The sequence below is a fragment of the Bos grunniens genome, chromosome 9, assembly GCF_055505025.1.
Source record: "Bos grunniens cultivar Pamir isolate PY7600 chromosome 9, Bosgru_T2T1.0, whole genome shotgun sequence".
NCBI classification, from domain to species: domain Eukaryota; kingdom Metazoa; phylum Chordata; class Mammalia; order Artiodactyla; family Bovidae; genus Bos; species Bos grunniens.
In genome coordinates this window covers 104,312,826-104,330,670 of record NC_141173.1, presented here as the reverse complement: position 1 = coordinate 104,330,670, position 17,845 = coordinate 104,312,826, and the positions used below count along the sequence as shown (strand labels likewise).

Genomic DNA, 17,845 nt, shown 5'->3' with positions numbered 1-17,845 from the left:
TCCAGTGTCTCCTTGCAGCCCTTCCAGCTTCCGCATCAGGCATCTGATGCAGTTTGTGTGTAGAGCTTGTGATCTTCCCAAGGATTTTACTTTGTGTTGTTATTTTTCATTCAATTTTATTCCCCACTTATGTTTTTGGAGTTAAATTAACTTTCTTTTACATCAACAGCACTAAACAAACCTCACACCCGTTAATATACATGTGGCGTAACTTTCTCACCTGCCTGCTTTCAGTCTCTCTAGCTGCGTTTCTTAAGTTCATAGTTACTGCCTTTCAACTGGAGAATTTACATTCATGATACTGTGGACGACTGATAGAAAACGTTTACAAGTGAATTTTGCTGTTTTTCATATTGGACTTTGATTCTTTTGTTTCCCGTTCTGCCTCTGCAAGTTTGATTTTTAAATATTTTTCTCAGTGTTGGTTGGAATCTGAGGAATGTAGTTCCTATTTTAACGATTACCCTTAACATTGCCATTTATATACTTGGTTACGCAGTTTAATGAAAACTCTGGGGCTACTCCATGTCTCCGTTTGTACATGGACAAGAAGGAAGACTCCGAGAGCTGATGTCGTGTGACGAGCTGTGTTACCGCCTGGAGCTTGATCACTTTCTGTGTCTGTTTCTTGTACCTTGTTTCTTCCTCTGGGTTACGTTCTCTTGCTGAAAGGCTGTTTTTCATAACAACATGTTTTCCAGTGAGGTATTGAAAGCGATAATATCTCTTGGTCTTTGTGTATCTGAAAATGTCTTCATTTTTGCCATCACTCTTAAATGATAGGTTAGCTTGATATACATTTTTAGATATAGTATTAACATATTAATTTTATTATTAGCACTTTGAATATATTATTGCTTCCTGATATCTAATGCTGCTGATAAGGAATTTGCCGCCCTTTACCTCTGAAGTATTGTTTCTCTCAAATTGCCTTTATTGTTTGCTCTGGATTCTCTCAGACATATTTTTTAAAATTTATTTATTTTTAATTGAAGGAGAATTGCTTTACACCGTAATGTTGATTTCTGCCATACATCAGCATATGTTTTTGAAACTCTTAAAGTATCATCCATGTCCCTTAACTGATCTTTTATATTTTTAAATCAATTGGTCTCTCTAAGCTGAAATTTGGATGGTTCTTTAATATTATATTCTAATGAACTTCTTTCAAATGTTTTGTCTCAGCAGGCAGTATTCTGCATTTTTTCCTAGTATTTTTAAATTTGCAGTATGTTCTTTAGCATTTCTACCTTCTTATATTTCATTGCAATTTGTAAAATGGCTTCTTGCTTTTCATTTTGCTATTGTCCATTCATCTCTTTGTGGATTATAAGCGTACATATTTTAAATTATCATTATTATTTATTTATTTCAAATTGATCTGGAATGCATTTATCTTCCAGCTGTTATTCAACTCTCTGCCTTAGGGTTCAATTTAAGTGTGTTTATAATTTTAATTTACAGACTTGTTTTTGGTTGAGAGGCATGGTCAGTCTTTCCTTTGCCCTCTCTCCACTGCTCTGTCCCTGAATTTGGTTTTTGCAGTCTCCTCTTTCCACGTTTGCTGGGACCTGAGTGCAGGACTGTGGAGCAGGACCTCCTACCAGTGAATCTGGTTCAGTAAGTTTTTTCTCTTTAAAAACAAAAACAGAATTCTTGGGTTCTGTGACAGAAGATTCTCTACTTGTTAAAATATGTGAGTGATTATCTCAGTCCAGCATTTTTATGCAGCAGCACGTTCTGTGTGTGTGTGGCCACTGATGGTAGGGATCGTTTGCAACAGCCCATAAAGTTGATCATCCACTTGGAAGGTCCACTTCTGAACTTGGACCCTGTCATTGACATAGGTGAAGTCTAGGCGGGTCAGGGTCACCGCGCTCCTCTCTCTGGAGATTTCCGGCCTGTGAGAGCTCTGCTTCTCTGGAGACATTGGATAGTGCGGCACCACAGGGTCTTGAAGCAAGTCTGTGCGTCTGCGTGGGAGGCTGGGGCGCAGCGCAGCCACGTCTGCAAGTGTGGGGTGTGGGGTGGGCGCATGGGCCGGGGTCTGCACGAGCTACTGAGCCGCCGGCTCACACCCGCGCGGATGGGCTCCGGACACTTCTGGACCCTTTCCTTCCAAGCAGGAAGCACCCTGAACCCTGCGTCATGAGAGTCAGAGCAGCCTCCACCCCCCACTCAGACCCCTCCCACCCCCGCCCAACCAGACACCACCCACACCCCTCCTCCCCACAACCCTCCCATCCCCCCTACACCCAACCCCCCCAACATCCAGGTCCTCTGCACCCAGACCCGCTTTGGCACCCTAATCTTGTCTACACCCTGGACCCCCCAATCAACCCCCACACCCTCACCTGCACGCCAACCCCGAGCAGCAGGGTCCGTCCCTCTTGGCCTCGCCCTGCAGACCCTAAAGTGTCTTGGAGCCAAACCCACCTGTTAATAGCCCCCCTCCCTGTGGGCCTCCCCGGGTGGAAAGCTGCAGGTCCCTGGCCCATCATGGGGAGGCTGTCACTGGCCCGCTGGAGCCCCCAGCTCCTGGATCAGACTCGGTCTAATAACCATGCCAGGGTGCTTTGGGTGTGAGGGCAAGACCGCTGGAGTCCCGTCCTCACCAGGACACCTGGGCTGGGGACATCCCACCGCCAACTGTCCCCACGCTCCAAGTCCCGACACTAACACGAGGTACCTCCACCCGCTGTGAAGTCGCAGAGCTGGCCAGGGAAGGGGTCCCTGCCTCACGGGCCGGCCAACTCCCCCAGACCCCCACAGGTGCTGCTGTGAACCCCGGGACCCTAACCAGCTGGGAGGCTGCAGCCCCAGCCGAATCCTTCGGCAGCAGCTCCACACAGAAGCTGGGCCTTCACAGCAGCAGGAAGTGCAAGGGTTTTGTGGGGACTGCCCCACGCTCGTGGACCCTGCCCCAGGCTGGTCTCGGAAGGCCGCCAAGGGGCCGGTCCAGGACGCACTTGTCCCTGGGCCCCTGGTTTGGCACCACGCCGTCTGGGTGAGGCCACCCCAGGCAGACCTGTCCACAGAGCCCCCCGGGGCCAGAGCCCTCCCCAGTGCGCGTGGCTGGGGCCGAGTTACAGGGACACTCACCTGGAGAAGCCAGAGGACGCCCACAAAACATTTCCACATGTGGGCCTCAGCAAACTGGAAGGACATGGGAATGTTTATCCTGGATTAGAGGGGCTGGAGAAGTAATGGGATGACAGCATGCAAGCCTTCAGAGAGCTGGGCCCTGGCTCACCGTGGGCTGCCAGCAGAGAGTTCAGAAACCGCCGCCCAGACCCACCCTGGGAACCCTGGGCTCCTCGACCAGGAGTGTGACGGGAGCCAGGGGCCCTGCGTGGGGCCTGGACGATCAGGATGGCGGCTGCGGCGGCCGCGATCTGACCGGGGCGCCGCGCCCGCAGGAGAGGCTGGTCACTCACCGTGGAGGGCGATGCTCCGTCGGGGGAGCTGCTTTCCTGAAACCTGTGACACACAGGGGTGGCCATCCGGGCGGCAGCGAGGGTTGTCGGTGCCCTCTCAAGCCCTTCTCTGCCGAGAGGGCCTGAAGCCAGCACTTTCAAATGTGATCCTGTCTGAGGCCTTTAATCCAAACGAAATCCTTGCACTTCCTGCTGCTGTGAAGGCACAGCTTCTGTGTGGAGCTGCTGCCGAAGGATTCGGCTGGGGCTGCAGCCCCCCAGCTGGTTAGGGTCCCGGGGTTCACAGCAGCACCTGCGGAGGCCTGGGGGAGTTGGCCGGCCCGTGAGGCAGGGACCCCTTCCCTGGCCAGCTCTGCGACTTCACAGCGGGTGGAGATGCCTCGTGTTAGTGTCGGGACTTGGAGGAAAATCTAGTTTGTGTTTTTAAGGTTTCCTTCACCTCCCAAATCCTGTGGCCCAACTGAAGGATGATATATAAACAGAAGCAGAGGCAGGGGATTTGTGGAGGGTTTGACTTTGGGAAACGCAAAAAACAATACGGGCATGAAAGTGTCTTCTGTGCAGGAGTTCACAGTGTCCGGACAGTGATGTCCCTTCAGCTCCAAAACCAGGCCAGTTTGCTGGAGTCCTTACTGCAGAAGGCGGGGAGTGGGGAGGGTGAGGACTGGCGGGAAAGCAGCTGCTGTTAGTGCCTCTGCATGTGTGTGTCTCGTGTGTCACAAACGGTGGTGGTGGTATAGTCGCTCAGTCATGTCCAACTCTTGCAAACCCCTGGACTGTAGCCTGCCAGGCTCCTCTGTCCATGGGATTCTCCAGGCAAGAGTACTGGAGTGGGTCGCCATTCCATTCTCCAGGGGGTCTGCCCAACCCAGGGATTGAACCCGGGTCTCCTGCATTGCAGGCAGATTCTTTACTGCCTGAGCTGCAAGGGAAGTCTCACAGACGTCAGTCTGCACCTGTTAGAGCGCAAGTCTGAGTGATACTATGTGATATTCGTCTGGCTGGCTGGCTTACTTCCCTTAGTGTGAAGTGAACATTCTAGGTCCATTCACGTCGCTGCGGATGGCGTCGTTCCCCTCTTCACTGTGGCTGGGTACTATTCCATCGAATACACCTGCCACATTCCTCTGCTCGTGGACATTTAGGTTGCTTCATCCGTGGTCTTACCATTTTATTGTACATTAGCCTGTAACGTTTTGTACAAGGTTAAAAAAGGGGAAGAGAGCTGGAGAGGTCTCCTTTTGGCTCTATTCTGGCTACCCGAGAAAGCCCAGGAGTATCATAGGATGAGGGGGTTCTAATAATGGATTAGAAAAGATCAAAGCCCATGCAGGACACTGCCCCCTAGGAGAGGCCGTTCATCGACTGTGAGTGGACCATCCGCGCACTGCTCCTTTCTCCTTGTAAGCTGTCAGATTTGGAGTAATTGGACAGCACATCACTGACTATAATTTTAAAATTCTGCTTCAGAGAACATTTGAAACTCTGTTGTCATTTTTAAATTTCTTCTTTTGACGGATGGGGCTGAACACTAAATTTTTTGTGGAGATTTCAGACCTGCCCCCTCGTCTACCACAAGGTCTCCCAGAGCATATAAGCAAGCACCTCCTGGCTCCCTTCAGCCCAAGACAAACAGTGGCCGTGCTGGAGGGCCTGGCGGCTGATTCATCCTGGCGCGGACACATCCGGGCTTCAGTTGGGCTGGGACCCAGGGCCCACGACTGAAGTGTGATACGCCTTCCTCTCCTCACGCCAGCGACAAGCTGGGGCCTCTCCCCTGGCGTCTGTGCTACCAGGTGTGGGTAATGAGCCACACGCCCCCACCCCTGCCCGCGTCACAGGGCGTGGAAGGTGGATCTCCCTTTCGGCGTTCCTGTGGGCCCATCACTTCCAGCTGGGAGGTGGAGCCGGGTTTTCTGAAGAGCTCAGACCTTGGGCCTCTGGAAGTGAAAGGGTTCGGCTGTCAGAACCATTTTCATATCTAAGAGTTTTAAGCAAATTAGACTAAACATGCTTCTTTTGTGGTGTTTTTCATTAATTGTCCTTAAAACTCCAACCTATGAAGCATGATTGAAGGGGAGATTTACTCATGCTCGTTGCTCAGAATAAATGCGATGATTTTTCTTTTTTCTCTTTTTGCAAGGATGCTCTGAGTTTGGGGATTTATTTATGTTTGGGAAAGACATCCAGTGAAAGGATGGTTTGCAGATAGCCACACAGGCAGACCACGAAGAGGTGGTGTCTTAGGCTGGGTCCATGCAGGAAAAAGAATGCTGGAAACGTGGATTTTATTGGCATGATGGTTATGCCTTGTGTTTGGTTATTCTCGTTAATCACTTTCTCCTAGTTCCAGTCAACCGAGGTCAACCAGGTTCAACCGAGGACCTCACTCACAGGGTTCAGCCCCCCAGCAAGCAAGTCGGCCCTGTAATCAGAGCTCTCACAGCAGCTGAAGGCCAGAAGGGCCCATCCGACTTCTGACGGGTCAGCAGAGGACTGAGTATGAACGTCCGACCAGGCCTCGCCTGCTGCTTGCAGGCTGGTGCCCCTCTCTCTGAAATGCTTCCCTTCAGTTTGCACATGGAGCTCAGTATATACACAGCAGCTCTCACATTCGAACCAAAGTGTAGGAGACAGTCCTGGTTGTCCCAGAGGAGGTGATACTTACATTCTAAAGCAAGAGAATTTGCCATACCTAGTTCTCAGCATCTCCAACGTGGAAGCTGTTCTCATCCCCAGTGATGGATAGAACAGTCAGGATGGACAGGATTCTATAACCTTGTCCCTGTTGGGCTTCCCAGGTGGCACTCATGGTAGAGAACCCGCCTGCCAATGCAGGAGACCTAAGAGATGTGGGTTCGATCCCTGGGTCGGGATGATCCCCTGGAGCAGGGCACGGCAGTCTGCTCCAGAATTCCTACCTGGAGCATCCCATGGACAGAGGAGCCTAGTAGGCTACAGTCCATAGGGTTGCACAGGGCTGGACTCAGCTGAGTGACTTATCACGCATGACCCTGTTGCCTGCACAGGAATGCCGAGGCAGGCGAGCTTGTGCGGCCTCACTAGGAGGGCACAGCGTCAGGGTCATGCCCCACTGCCAGACTCAGCTTGCACCCAGACCCAGACTCTGCCGCCTTCTACCTCCACGGGCCGTGTGCTTCGTGTGGGAACAGGGAGAGTGTGAAGCTTCTAGAGAAACGTGAGTCTAGGGAAAAGCAACTATTTTCATAACTGTTTACACAATAAAATGTAGTCAGGGCAGCGTGATTTGCCCTGCTTGTCACAAACGTGGAAGACGGTTCTCAGGGAATGAAGAAACAAGTCTCAGAGTTTGTGGGAACAGTGACAAAAAGGAACCATTGAAAAGCTTGTCTCCTCGGGGGATATTGAGGCACATGGAGGCTATGAGATGGTCATGATCGTGGGGAAAGTAATGAGCAGAAACACTGAGCACTTCAGCAGCTGCACCGTGAGAAAGAGTCACAGTTACACGTGTGCCGAGTGTGAGCGCACGTCTGCCCTTGGAGACTAGAGCCCTGGCCTGTTTCTCCTGTGCTCTTCAGTTACCGCTGGAATGACACCCCTGCTTTTTTCACAGCTGGTTGTTAGTTACCATTTTGCAGGCTTGCTCCCCTGTATGCACATAAGGGTGTGATATGTCTCTTTTAATGTTTCAGGCATTAAAATACCTAGAGGATCTCTCGCTCCCCAAATCCCAGCACACGGTGTTGAATGACATTCCTCTCACTCAAGGTCTCCTGAGCCCCTTGGCAGTCAGCGCCCCCTTCCCATCCTGGCCGCTGATGACACAGAAATCAGTGTAGACACACAGACACTACGTCTAGACGCAGACACTTCCCTACGTGTCTCTTGAGGAAGTCAAATCAGTTGAATAGTACCATGTGTGTTTAGTGTATGGCTTCTTCTACTTAGCCTAATGCTTTTTGAGACTTTTTCATATTGTTACACCTGCCAGTAGTTGGCTCCACTGTATGCTTATTACACTTGGCATATGCATTCATCGGTTGTGGATATTCTGGTTGTCTGAGTTTTAGTCTATTATGAATATAGCTACAGAAACATTCATGAACAGCTCTTTGGGCCAGCATATATTTTTATTTTTCTTCAGTTCAGTTCAGTCGCTCAGTCGTGTCCGATTCTTTGCGACCCCATGAACCGCAGCATGCCAGGCCTCCCTGTCCATCACCGTCTCCCGGAGTTCACTCAAACTCACACCTATCGAGTCAGTGATGCCATCCAGCCATCTCATCCTCTGTCATCCCCTTTTCCTCCTGCCCCCAATCCCTGCCAGCATCAGTCTTTTCCAGTGAGTCAACTCTTCGCATGAGGCGGCCAAAGTACTGGAGTTGCAGCTTTAGCATCATTCCTTCCAAAGAACACCCAGGGCTGATCTTTAGAATGGACTAGTTGGATCTCCTTGCAGTCCAAGGGACTCTCAAGAGTCTTCTCCAACACCACAGTTCAAAAGCATCAATTCTTTGGCACTCAGCTTTCTTCACAGTCCAACTCTCATATCCATACATGACCACAGGAAAAACCATAGCCCTGACTAGACGGATCTTTGTTGGCAAAGTAATGATTCTGCATTTGAATATGCTATCTAGGTCGGTCATAACTTTTCTTCCAAGGAGTAAGCGTCTTTTAATTTCATGGCTGTAATCACCAACTGCACTGATTTTGGAGCCCCCAAAAATAAAGTCTGACACTGTTTCCACTGTTTCCCCATCTGTTTCCCATGAAGTGATGGGACCAGATGCCATGATCTTACTTTTCTGAATGTTGAGCTTTAAGCCAACTTTTTCACTCTCCTCTTTCACTTTCATCAAGAGGCTTTTGAGTTCCTCTTCACTTTCTGCCATAAGGGTGGTGTCATCTGCATATCTGAGGTTATTGATATTTCTCCCGGCAATCTTGATTCCAACTTGTGCTTCTTCTAGCCCAGCGTTTCTCATGATGTACTCTGCATATAACCTAAATAAGCAGGGTGACAATATACAGCCTTGACGTCCTCCTTTTCCTATTTGGAACCAGTCTGTTGTTCCATGTCCAGTTCTAACTGTTGCTTCCTGACCTGCATATAGGTTTCTCAAGAGGCAGGTCAGGTGGTCTGGTATTCCCATCTCTTTCAGAATTTTCCACAGTTTATTGTGACCCTTTATAAGAAACTGCCAAACCATTTTCCACATGACTGTGCAATTTGGCATTTCCTGCAGCTATGAATGTATAAGAATTCCACTTGTTTCACAATGAAAGTATGATATTTATTATTTTATCCCCAGCTGAATATAAAAGAAAAAGTGATTATGGACCCATTTCAGTTATGAATAAATCTATGTGAATCCTTAATAAAACATGACTCACTGAATCCCACTCTGAACTTAAAAATACATCTTGATTAAGATTTATCTCCAAATGCAAGATTGGTTCCATATTAGAAGGTCTACGGTCTTAATTCACTACTTGAATAAGAGAAATTATTTTGTATTGTCTCAGTAGATGCAGAAAGAACATTTATATCCACTGCTGTTTAAGATTAAAAGGAACTCTAGCAATGTAAGAATGGTATAGGTTATTTGGCAAAACTCAGAGGAAATACTAAACATAAGGGACAGATTTTGCAAGCATTCTCTTGATGATGAAGCACATGGCAAGAGCAACTACTCCAACAACTTTTAACATAATATTGGAGATGGTGGCTTATAAAACAAGGAAAGGCAAATGAGAGTGAAAGGGCTTGAAAGAAAGACAGAAGTCTTGTATTTGCAGATTATTTCATTCACTTAACTGGAAAAACTAATACAGTAGAATCATTAAGCTGTTAGAACTAATATGAGTTTTCATGGTTATTAAATGTAATAACTAGTAACATTGGTCAATACACCAATAATAACTAACAAAACTTATAAATAAGATTTCCTTTTTATAGCAGATAACACTTGAAAATATCTATGAGCTTAATCAGAAAAAAAAATGATCATGGAAAAAATTTAGAAATGCTAACAAACTGCATAGAAGATCTAAATAGCATTTTATATCCTTCCATAATTTAAGTTACAGCCTAAGATTATAAGGTTGCCAATTCTTCACTAATTTATCAATTTATTGCAGTCTCGATCAAAATTCCAGTACTACTCAATGAGCTTATTCCAAAACACATATATTGGGGAAAAAAAGGCTAAGTCAGCTTCATATTTTCCCTATTAGATAATGAGAAATACTTCAAAACCATAAAAATGAAAACAATGTGTTATTGGCTCAATAACTGAAATACAGCCAGAGGAATATATAAGAAATTTCACAGATATTTGGGAACTTATATTAAATATGACTCCACAGAACTGTGGGGAAAAGATAGATTATTTGGTACAATGTTTAAGGAAAAACTGGCTATTTTGAGAAAAATTAAGCTCTTTCTATTTAAACATGCATACATCTAATGACTTAACTATTTAAATTTGAAAGGGCAAACTGTAAGTAAGTACAGTAAGTTATAGGAGAAGGGCGTTGTGACCTGTGCTTGGGAAAGACGTTTTCACTCTGGTTCTTCTCAGTCCTTACAGTCTTTACTGCAGTGCCTTATACCCTTACTAGGTTTCCAGTCACTTTAAGCATATTGACTTAAAGACTGTGTATGATATGACTCTATTGTCTAAAGTTTTTGTATTCCATTTCTGATGGTTATTGTGTCCACCAATTCTACTTGACAGGAAATCTTCAAAGATGACCACGATCAGAGTTTATCCTTGAGGGTCTTGCATGACTTTAGTTAAAGGAATGGTTCAAGAGGGTCTTGGTTTGCCCTGAGGAGTGCTCTGGGTCTTCCAGCCAAGACCACATTTTTTTTTTTTTGTAAGCATCTTCGCTTGGACATCCTGTGTCAGGTAGCATAAGCTAAAACTGCAAGAGCAGTCCTGTGGTTATGGATTTGTGAGGTGATTTCCTTACCTCAAGCTGAGATAGGCTTGTCTTCATGGGCATACGGGTGGTCTTTCTGGTCCACATTTCACTCAGCTTTAAACACAGTGTCCTCAGTCCCAGCTCCCTTCCCGAGACCCCAAGCCCTTGCCTTCTGCGTCCACATGACTGTTAAAGCCCAAGTCCCTCACCTTTTAAAAACAGAAATCAGCAATTTCCTGAGGCTGACAGAGTGTGCCTCATGAACTTACGACCCTGACTATCTGTCTTTTTTTCATTTTTGCCCTTATTTTCTTGCCTGCTTGACTATATATATTTATGCATTGTGGGAAAACCTCAGACTTGTTACAGCCTTCACACTAACTGCCCTCAGGTTTGCAACACACACTGGAGGAATCAATACCCCGGCTTCAGGCAAAATCAAACATCCCGTAACATGTAGTAGAATGCCTTTCTGTTAAGCTAGTCCAATTTGGGCTTCTGTCCCTGGCAACCAAGAGAGTCATTCGTGTCCCCCTCTGTGTTCTCACGGCCACTTTACAGTCCTTGCAGATGAATCAGGAGTGTTTCTTTTCCCTGATTCTGGGTTGCACTTTGCCACCAGGCTTCAAAGGGACTCATCTCATGTTCGCATGTCTTTTAAAACGCATCCTCTGGAGCTCAGTCAGGCGCTGTCCTCCTGCAGCTCTGCTTTCCATGAGGCCCTGCACCCACCCTGCCACCTCTTTTCTCTTCGGCCCCTGATGGCACCTTGCTCCAGAAGGACCAGTGCAGGTACCAGGGCTCATGCGGCATATGTTCCACATGCAAGGAGGACCTGACATTCAGAGGTGTTCAGTCCTCAGTCATGTCCAGCTCAGCATATGTTCCACATGCAAGGAGGACCTGACATTCAGAGGTGTTCAGTCCTCAGTCATGTCCAGCTCAGCGTATGTTCCACATGCAAGGAGGACCTGACATTCAGAGGTGTTCAGTCCTCAGTCATGTCCAGCTCAGCATATGTTCCACATGCAAGGAGGACCTGACATTCAGAGGTGTTCAGTCCTCAGTCGTGTCCAGCTCTCTGCAACCCCATGGGCTGCAGCAGGCCATGCCTCCCTGTCCTTCACTATCTCCCAGAGTTTGCTCAAACTCACGTCCATTGAGTTGGTGATGCGATCCAACCGTCTCATCCTCTGTCCTCCCCTTCTCCTCCTGCCTTCATTCTTTCCCAGCATCGGGGTCTTCTCAGATGAGTCAGTTCTTCTCATCAGGTGGCCAAAGTATTGGAGTTTCAACTTCAGCATCAGTCCTTCCAATGAATATTCAGGGTTGATTTCCTTTAGGATGGACTTGTTTGATATTGCAGTCCAAGGGACTCTCAAGAGTCCTCTCCAGCACCACAGTTTGAAAGCATCAATTTTTCAGTGCTCAGCCTTCTTTATGGTCCATCTCTCACCATGGCTACTGGAAAAAGACACTCAGAGGTTAATTCCTGCCAAATTTGAACAACATTCAGGTGATTATGATCTCATACATTTATCCACTGGATTTTGTTGCTTATCCCTTTTCTTAATGGTTCAAGAGTCTGGAAATAGCAGTGGTACTGCTATCTGAAAATTGTTTATATGGTTTCAAGATCAGTTCTAAGAAAGGATTGTTAATGTTCTAAGTTGTTGTTGGTATGAGATTTGTAGCTATGTTTTGCAGGCTGAGTTTTGTTTTGTTTTGTTTTCATCCCAGATATGTGTGGTATCCCATTGTCTCTGATATAATCCAATTCAAGAGAAATTTTAAAATAAACTTGACACATGCTCATGAATATGAATTTATTTTGGGACTTGTGAATGAGAGTAATTCTGCCCCAATGTGAAGTTTTTCTTTTAGATTTTTATTTGAAGTAAGAGCTAAGTTGTCCCTCTAGAACAGTTCACATCCTCAGGCCCAGATCTGACCGTCAGCATCAGTTCAGGTTACTACAGTCACCAGGCCTTGGTCTGCCAGCCTCCAGACCATGAGAATTCAATTTTGGTAGTTCGTACACTGTTCAGTGTTCAGTGCTTTAAGTCCTGAGCTGGCTAAGATGGGGCATTTGTCAGGAGGGGGTCAAGACCCTGCGGGTGGGCCTCCGTTTGATTCTCGGCTCCAGTCGCTCGGGACCCCTGGGGCTGGGTCACAGCACCATCTCCAAAGCACCTCTGGTTCCAGGGCCGGGGTGTCAGGGTTTTTGTGTAATTTCGGCACCCCATGTGACTGTGGGAACTCTGAAGGCCCGTCTGCCCCACCACACTGGACATTGTTAATACGGCTGTAAACACAAGGAACACTGCAGCCAAGATCAAAGTCAACTTGACCTTGAGACGGCTGGTGGAGTTGTTCAAACTCTTGACCGTAATACTGAAGGACGCAACATGCTGACTCAGGAAGAAGGACGGGAAGGAGGGTGAGGCTGGGGCCGAGGCCCCGTGGCCTGGGTGCTGGGGGCATGGTCGGGACTGGCCCAGCACAGCGGTTCTGCAGGGTGTGAACGCAGAGAAGGCTCTAGGGCTGATCCAGATTTTATGTCACTTGACAGACAGATGGGTGTCACAGCAGGACAAGTACACCTTCCTTGGATTTGAAGTTACATTGTGAAACCCAGGTGGCCTTAGACACAGCAATGTATTAAATACAGAATTTCAGTGCAGATTCAAGGCCACTGCAGGGCACCTGGAAACGCCTGAGCTGAGGCCTACCCACGATGCATGGGGGAGTGACCGTCGGCTGCAGGAGGCAGAGGTTGCTAGCGTTAGAACTCTGTCAAGACACTTGGCAAAGGGAACACCCACCCAGCAGGTTCAGAAGCGCCCACCTGTTCAGGTTTCTCTGGCCCCTGTCATGGAAATCTGCTTCCACTGACAAAATATTCAAGCCATGGACCGATAGGGCTTCCCCAGCTGCCGGGGCCCAGCCCCAGTGGATCCGGGGGGAGACGGCGTCGGCAATCAGGAGACAATAGCTTAAGTGTTAATTAGAGATATAAAGAGTGGTTAGATAGGGATAGCTCAGTGAGAAAATTCAGTGGAGAAAAGAGGCTGCATAACTTGGTTTACGTGGAAAACCAATAGAACTCCAAGACAAGGAGTTTGCGCCACCCACGTAGGCTGCAGGCGTCCTCCTGCTCTCCTGAAGGAGAGGAGACACTAAGGCCTCCCCGGTCAGGAGGAGGCAGGCAAAATTAGTAGGCCTGGGCTTAGAAGCCCAGGCAAAATTAGTAGGCTTGGCGAGCCTCCAGGCTCCAGATGGGAATTCAGCCAGAAGGTGAGAGAAAGAAAGACATGGGGAGACCAAGCTTCGGTGAACGAGGCCCGTAGCTTTGTTTTCAACAGGGGCTTATATACCCTAAGTTGCACATAGAGGATAACAGGGGGTGTGAAATCATGCAAAGTCAGCAGTCTTTGTTCCTTATCAAAATCAGGCTTTCTTTTCTGCAAACTTATCATATATGTATGGTTTAGGTGATATACATCATCTTCTGGCCAGAAGGCCTGTTAACGTTTTATGACTCTGACAAAGGTTTGTCAACCATAAGACTTATTTTCTCTAAGAGTAATTATTTTAAAGTTTGGCGCCATCCTCCGAAGGTGTTAGATAAAGTTGCATTCCTATAGGGCAAAGGTGCAGTGGGTTTATACAACAAAGGAAAGAATTTATTACCTTAAGGGTCTAAAGTTGTTAACACCAAGGCCACTACTTATTTTTTCTACATACCAACTATATTAATTAATACACTTCCAAGGATACAACCAGGGGATGTGGAAACTTGGCAGCAAGCATTGGCTCAACAGTGAAATCTTCTACTAGTTCTATTCTGACAATTTCTAACTCTCCGAGAGGCTCTATACTATTTGAATATCTTAAGCTTCCCATGCCTCTCGCAGTTGGGAGACTGTAAACAATCATATGTGTAGCTGTAGGAGTCCGGGTAAACCTGTCAGGCAAGTTAGAGAGCCATCTGAGGGGTTTGGATTGGAACACTCCTATTATGCCTAGGAGGCTAATTAGCTAGAGCTCTAAGTTGATTTCCTTCAGAGAAAAGGTGGTTGGGGATAGCCCCCCGTGACTGTCAGAGGAGTTGGTGAAAGTCATGAAGCAGTAAAACAGACAGACTCCGGTTTAGGGGTAGATGCTCAGGCAGACCCAGAGGGGCACCCCTCGAGTTCTGGCTCGCCTTGCCCACCAGAACTCTCCCACAGGACCTTGTCATGGGTGGGGACTCCTGTGCTGGCTGCCAGCACCCAGCCTTTCCACGGAGACCACTTCACTTGTTTCTTCTCTAGTCAGGTTGATGAAAGCAGTCCCACCCCGTGTCATTTTGGAAGATCTGTGTATTTAGGCTGTGCTGGTCTTGGTTGTAACTCTGGAGATCTTTGGTTGCAGCATGTGGGATCCAGTTCCCTGAACAGGGACCGAACCCAGGGCCTCCTATTGAGAGTGCAGGCTTAGCCCCCGGACCACCAGGGAAGGCCCCCACCCCACCCACACTGTATTGCTTAAAATCACAAAATCCACTTTCTTTGGGGGAAAGAGACAGCTGGAGTCTGAGATGAGCCTGTGCTGATGTGATGAGAACATGGAAGCCAGCCAGGGCCTCGGGAGGGGGGCCGTGACCTTGGGAGGGGGCCGTGAGCTCTGGAGGGGGGCCGTGACCTTGGGAGGGGGCCATGAGCTCTGGAGGGGGGCCGTGAGTTCAGGAGGGGGCCGTGAGCTCGGCGCAGCCTCATGGCCTGGACTCACGGCACCACGTGGAGCAGGGATAGGTTCTCAGCTGGCAGTGGTTCCTGGCAGGGACCCTGCTCAGGCTCCGCAGGGACCCCGGCTCGTGTGCTTGGCCCCCACATTCACCTGTTGCTGGAATCGCCTGGTAAAGGGCACACTGCTGTCCCGGTGAGACGGGGGCTCCAGCGCCCGGTGGTGCTCTTGGTGAAGCTCAGGGCCCCGCATGGTCTGGTCCAAGTTCCTCTCAGTTCTGACCATGTGGGCACGGGCTGGGGTACGGTCAGAGCACAGCAGTCGTTTCCGTATGAGCTCAGGCTGGGTGGACGCAGAGTCGGGAGATGGAGAAGGAAAGCGGAAAGCAGGCATGGGGGGGCACCCCTGTGCCCTGCTCTTCCCCTGCCCCTGCCCCGCCAAGTTCATGTGGTGAAGTCCTGCCCCTGCTGTGGCTGAATTTGGAAAGAGCCCCGGGGTGGGGTCCGCCCCCGTGGGGTGGCCTCGTAGGAGGAAGGGAGCCCCCAGGCACACGAGGGGCGGAAGGGCAGTGAGCACATGCTGAGCGCCCCGGCGGCCAGACGGGAAGTGGCCTCAGCAGAGCTGGAGCGGCACCCTGACCTTGGACTTGAGCCTCCGGCTGTGTTGTTACCCCCCACCCCCACCCCAGGCTATGGGCAGCTGGAGCCCACAGGCATGGGGCTGAAGGCTGGCTGGCCTCTGCTGAATTTACCCCTGGAAACACAGCCCCAGGGAGGAGCAGAGTTCCGGGGGGCAGCCAGGCACCCGGTTCTGGGTCCTGACCCCGCCTCCCGCCCCTGCCAGGCAGGAGTGGGTGAGGGCTGGGGCACAGGCCCATGGTGTCCTGGTCCCCTCCACGGGCCGCCTCGTCCCAGTGACCTCAGGCCCCCCACTAGATGCCTCTGGTCCCTGAGCTCTGTGGTTGGTTGGGGCCATGGGACATTGAGCCGGACGCCCTGTCCCCTCTGGGTAGTGTAGACAGACTGACTGACCACAGCTCTCACAAATGTTAGAATGGCCCCGGAATGCAGTTTGGGTTAATCAAGCGTAAGCACAGAGCGTGCTGTACACATAGACGCTTTTGCTCTGTGGTCTATAAAACGTCAGTAAGGAAAACGTCCCCCATGAGCTGATTCTCCTGAGAATCAGCTGATTCTCAGGAGAAATCACAGATTTCTCATGTAATAAAAGGGGATGGGAGCCACACATGTTTTATTTCCATCACAGCTCATCACAGCCACCTTGGATGGCAAGCTTCAGCTGTTTCAGGCCGAGTGATGCTGACCCACGGGCTGGGCACCGCCTGGGCCAGAACATGGCCTGAGTCTGGGTCCTCGTCCTGAGAGATGCCAGCGGTGTCTACACCACCCGCTCGTCTGAGCCACCCTCACAGTCGCGGCCTGCCCACTCCTTGCTGGGGATTCCCTGCCCTGGAAAAATGGAAATGGTGTCCAGCACTTCTGCACAGAATTTGGTCAAGTTAAAATAGAATGTTCTTCTATTTTAATAAAAGATTATAAAAAATAATCTCTTATTTCTTTCATAATTTAGTCTTTGCAGAGAGAGGAGGGTGAGAGAGAGACAGGGACAAAGGGACTGAGAGTCAGATGCGGAGGGGGAGAGGGAGACTTCCCTGGGTCGGTGGGAATACAACCCTGCTGGTCCTGAGCCCTGGCCTTCTGGTGGATGCGCCCCAGCTTTGCTGGGTGAGCCAGCCTCTGCTGGGGCCTCCACCCTCACACACAGCTTGGCTTCTGGGCTCCCCCCACCACCGGAGGACTGTCCAGAGGGGACAGCGTCCAGTCACCGTCACACGATTCCTCAGAGATGCACCTGCCTCCAGAGACCCCAGAACCAAGCCTTTCTTGAGCCCCAGAAGAGTCAGGATGCTTCTAGAACTCTTCCAGATACAAGGACCCAACAACACTGGAGACCGTCCATGGGGAAATGCCCCAGGAAACTCTAGTGTTCCCCATTCCACCAGGAACCTGCAAGCCCCCCACCCACCCCCACCCCCACTGCTCCCCGGAGATTGACTCCCCCTGCTCCTCAGAAACACCCGGGGCTGATTTCCTGGGCTCCCTACTGCAGTTTCATTGACCAGAAATACACACGTTTCTTCTTGCAGTTTCCAAGGAGCAAAATTTTAGAATAAGTAATTTTAATTTTTCAAACATTCAGACTTATTCAGATACTTTAATCCATTTATAGTAACTATATTGTTCTTCTTTGTTAAAATTACCTTAAAACTAACTTAAAATAAGTAAGTGAAGCAGTCTATGGGCAAGCGAGCTCATGGAATCTTATTTAATATTCTTAATTTCAGCTACATCATTTTCATTTTTAACTTTTTATATTACCCTTAATTCTGATAAGACACCCATTGAGCAGGAGTCGCTGTCTTCATCTTCAAGTGTACGGTTTGCCGTGTGAACTGCCGCCAGCACCCACTCGAGCTTCTCCTCTTGCAAAACTGACCTCCTGTCTCCATTAAATTCTGACTCCTGCCGTCCCCCAGCTCTGCCACCCACCAGTCCAATTCCTGTCACACGACCATGCCGTGACTCCTCCAGGCACCTTGTGTAAGTAGAACAGGCAGCATTCGTCTCTCTGTAACTGGCTTGTTCTACTGAGCATGATGAGCTCGAGGCCCACCGTGCTGTAGCAGGTGCCAGGACTTTCGTCCGTTTAGGGCTGAATGCTACTATTCCGTTGCATGGATG

General features: G+C 49.0%; 1 protein-coding gene across 33 annotated transcripts in view; it reads left to right on the top strand.

Moving 5' to 3' along the window:
• The window catches only part of WDR27 (WD repeat domain 27), a 149,907-nt gene extending 133,258 nt beyond the window's left edge, over positions 1-16,649 (top strand). For all 33 annotated transcript variants that reach the window (XR_015133489.1, XR_015133486.1, XR_015133485.1 and 30 more), the window contains one exon: positions 16,350-16,649. Coding sequence is in view for 11 of the 33 variants with exons in the window: in XM_086318753.1 (XP_086174879.1) it covers positions 16,350-16,446 (97 nt within the window). In the remaining 22 variants the exon portion in view is untranslated. The remainder of the gene's footprint in view (positions 1-16,349) is intronic.
• The last annotated feature ends 1,196 nt before the right edge of the window (positions 16,650-17,845 follow it).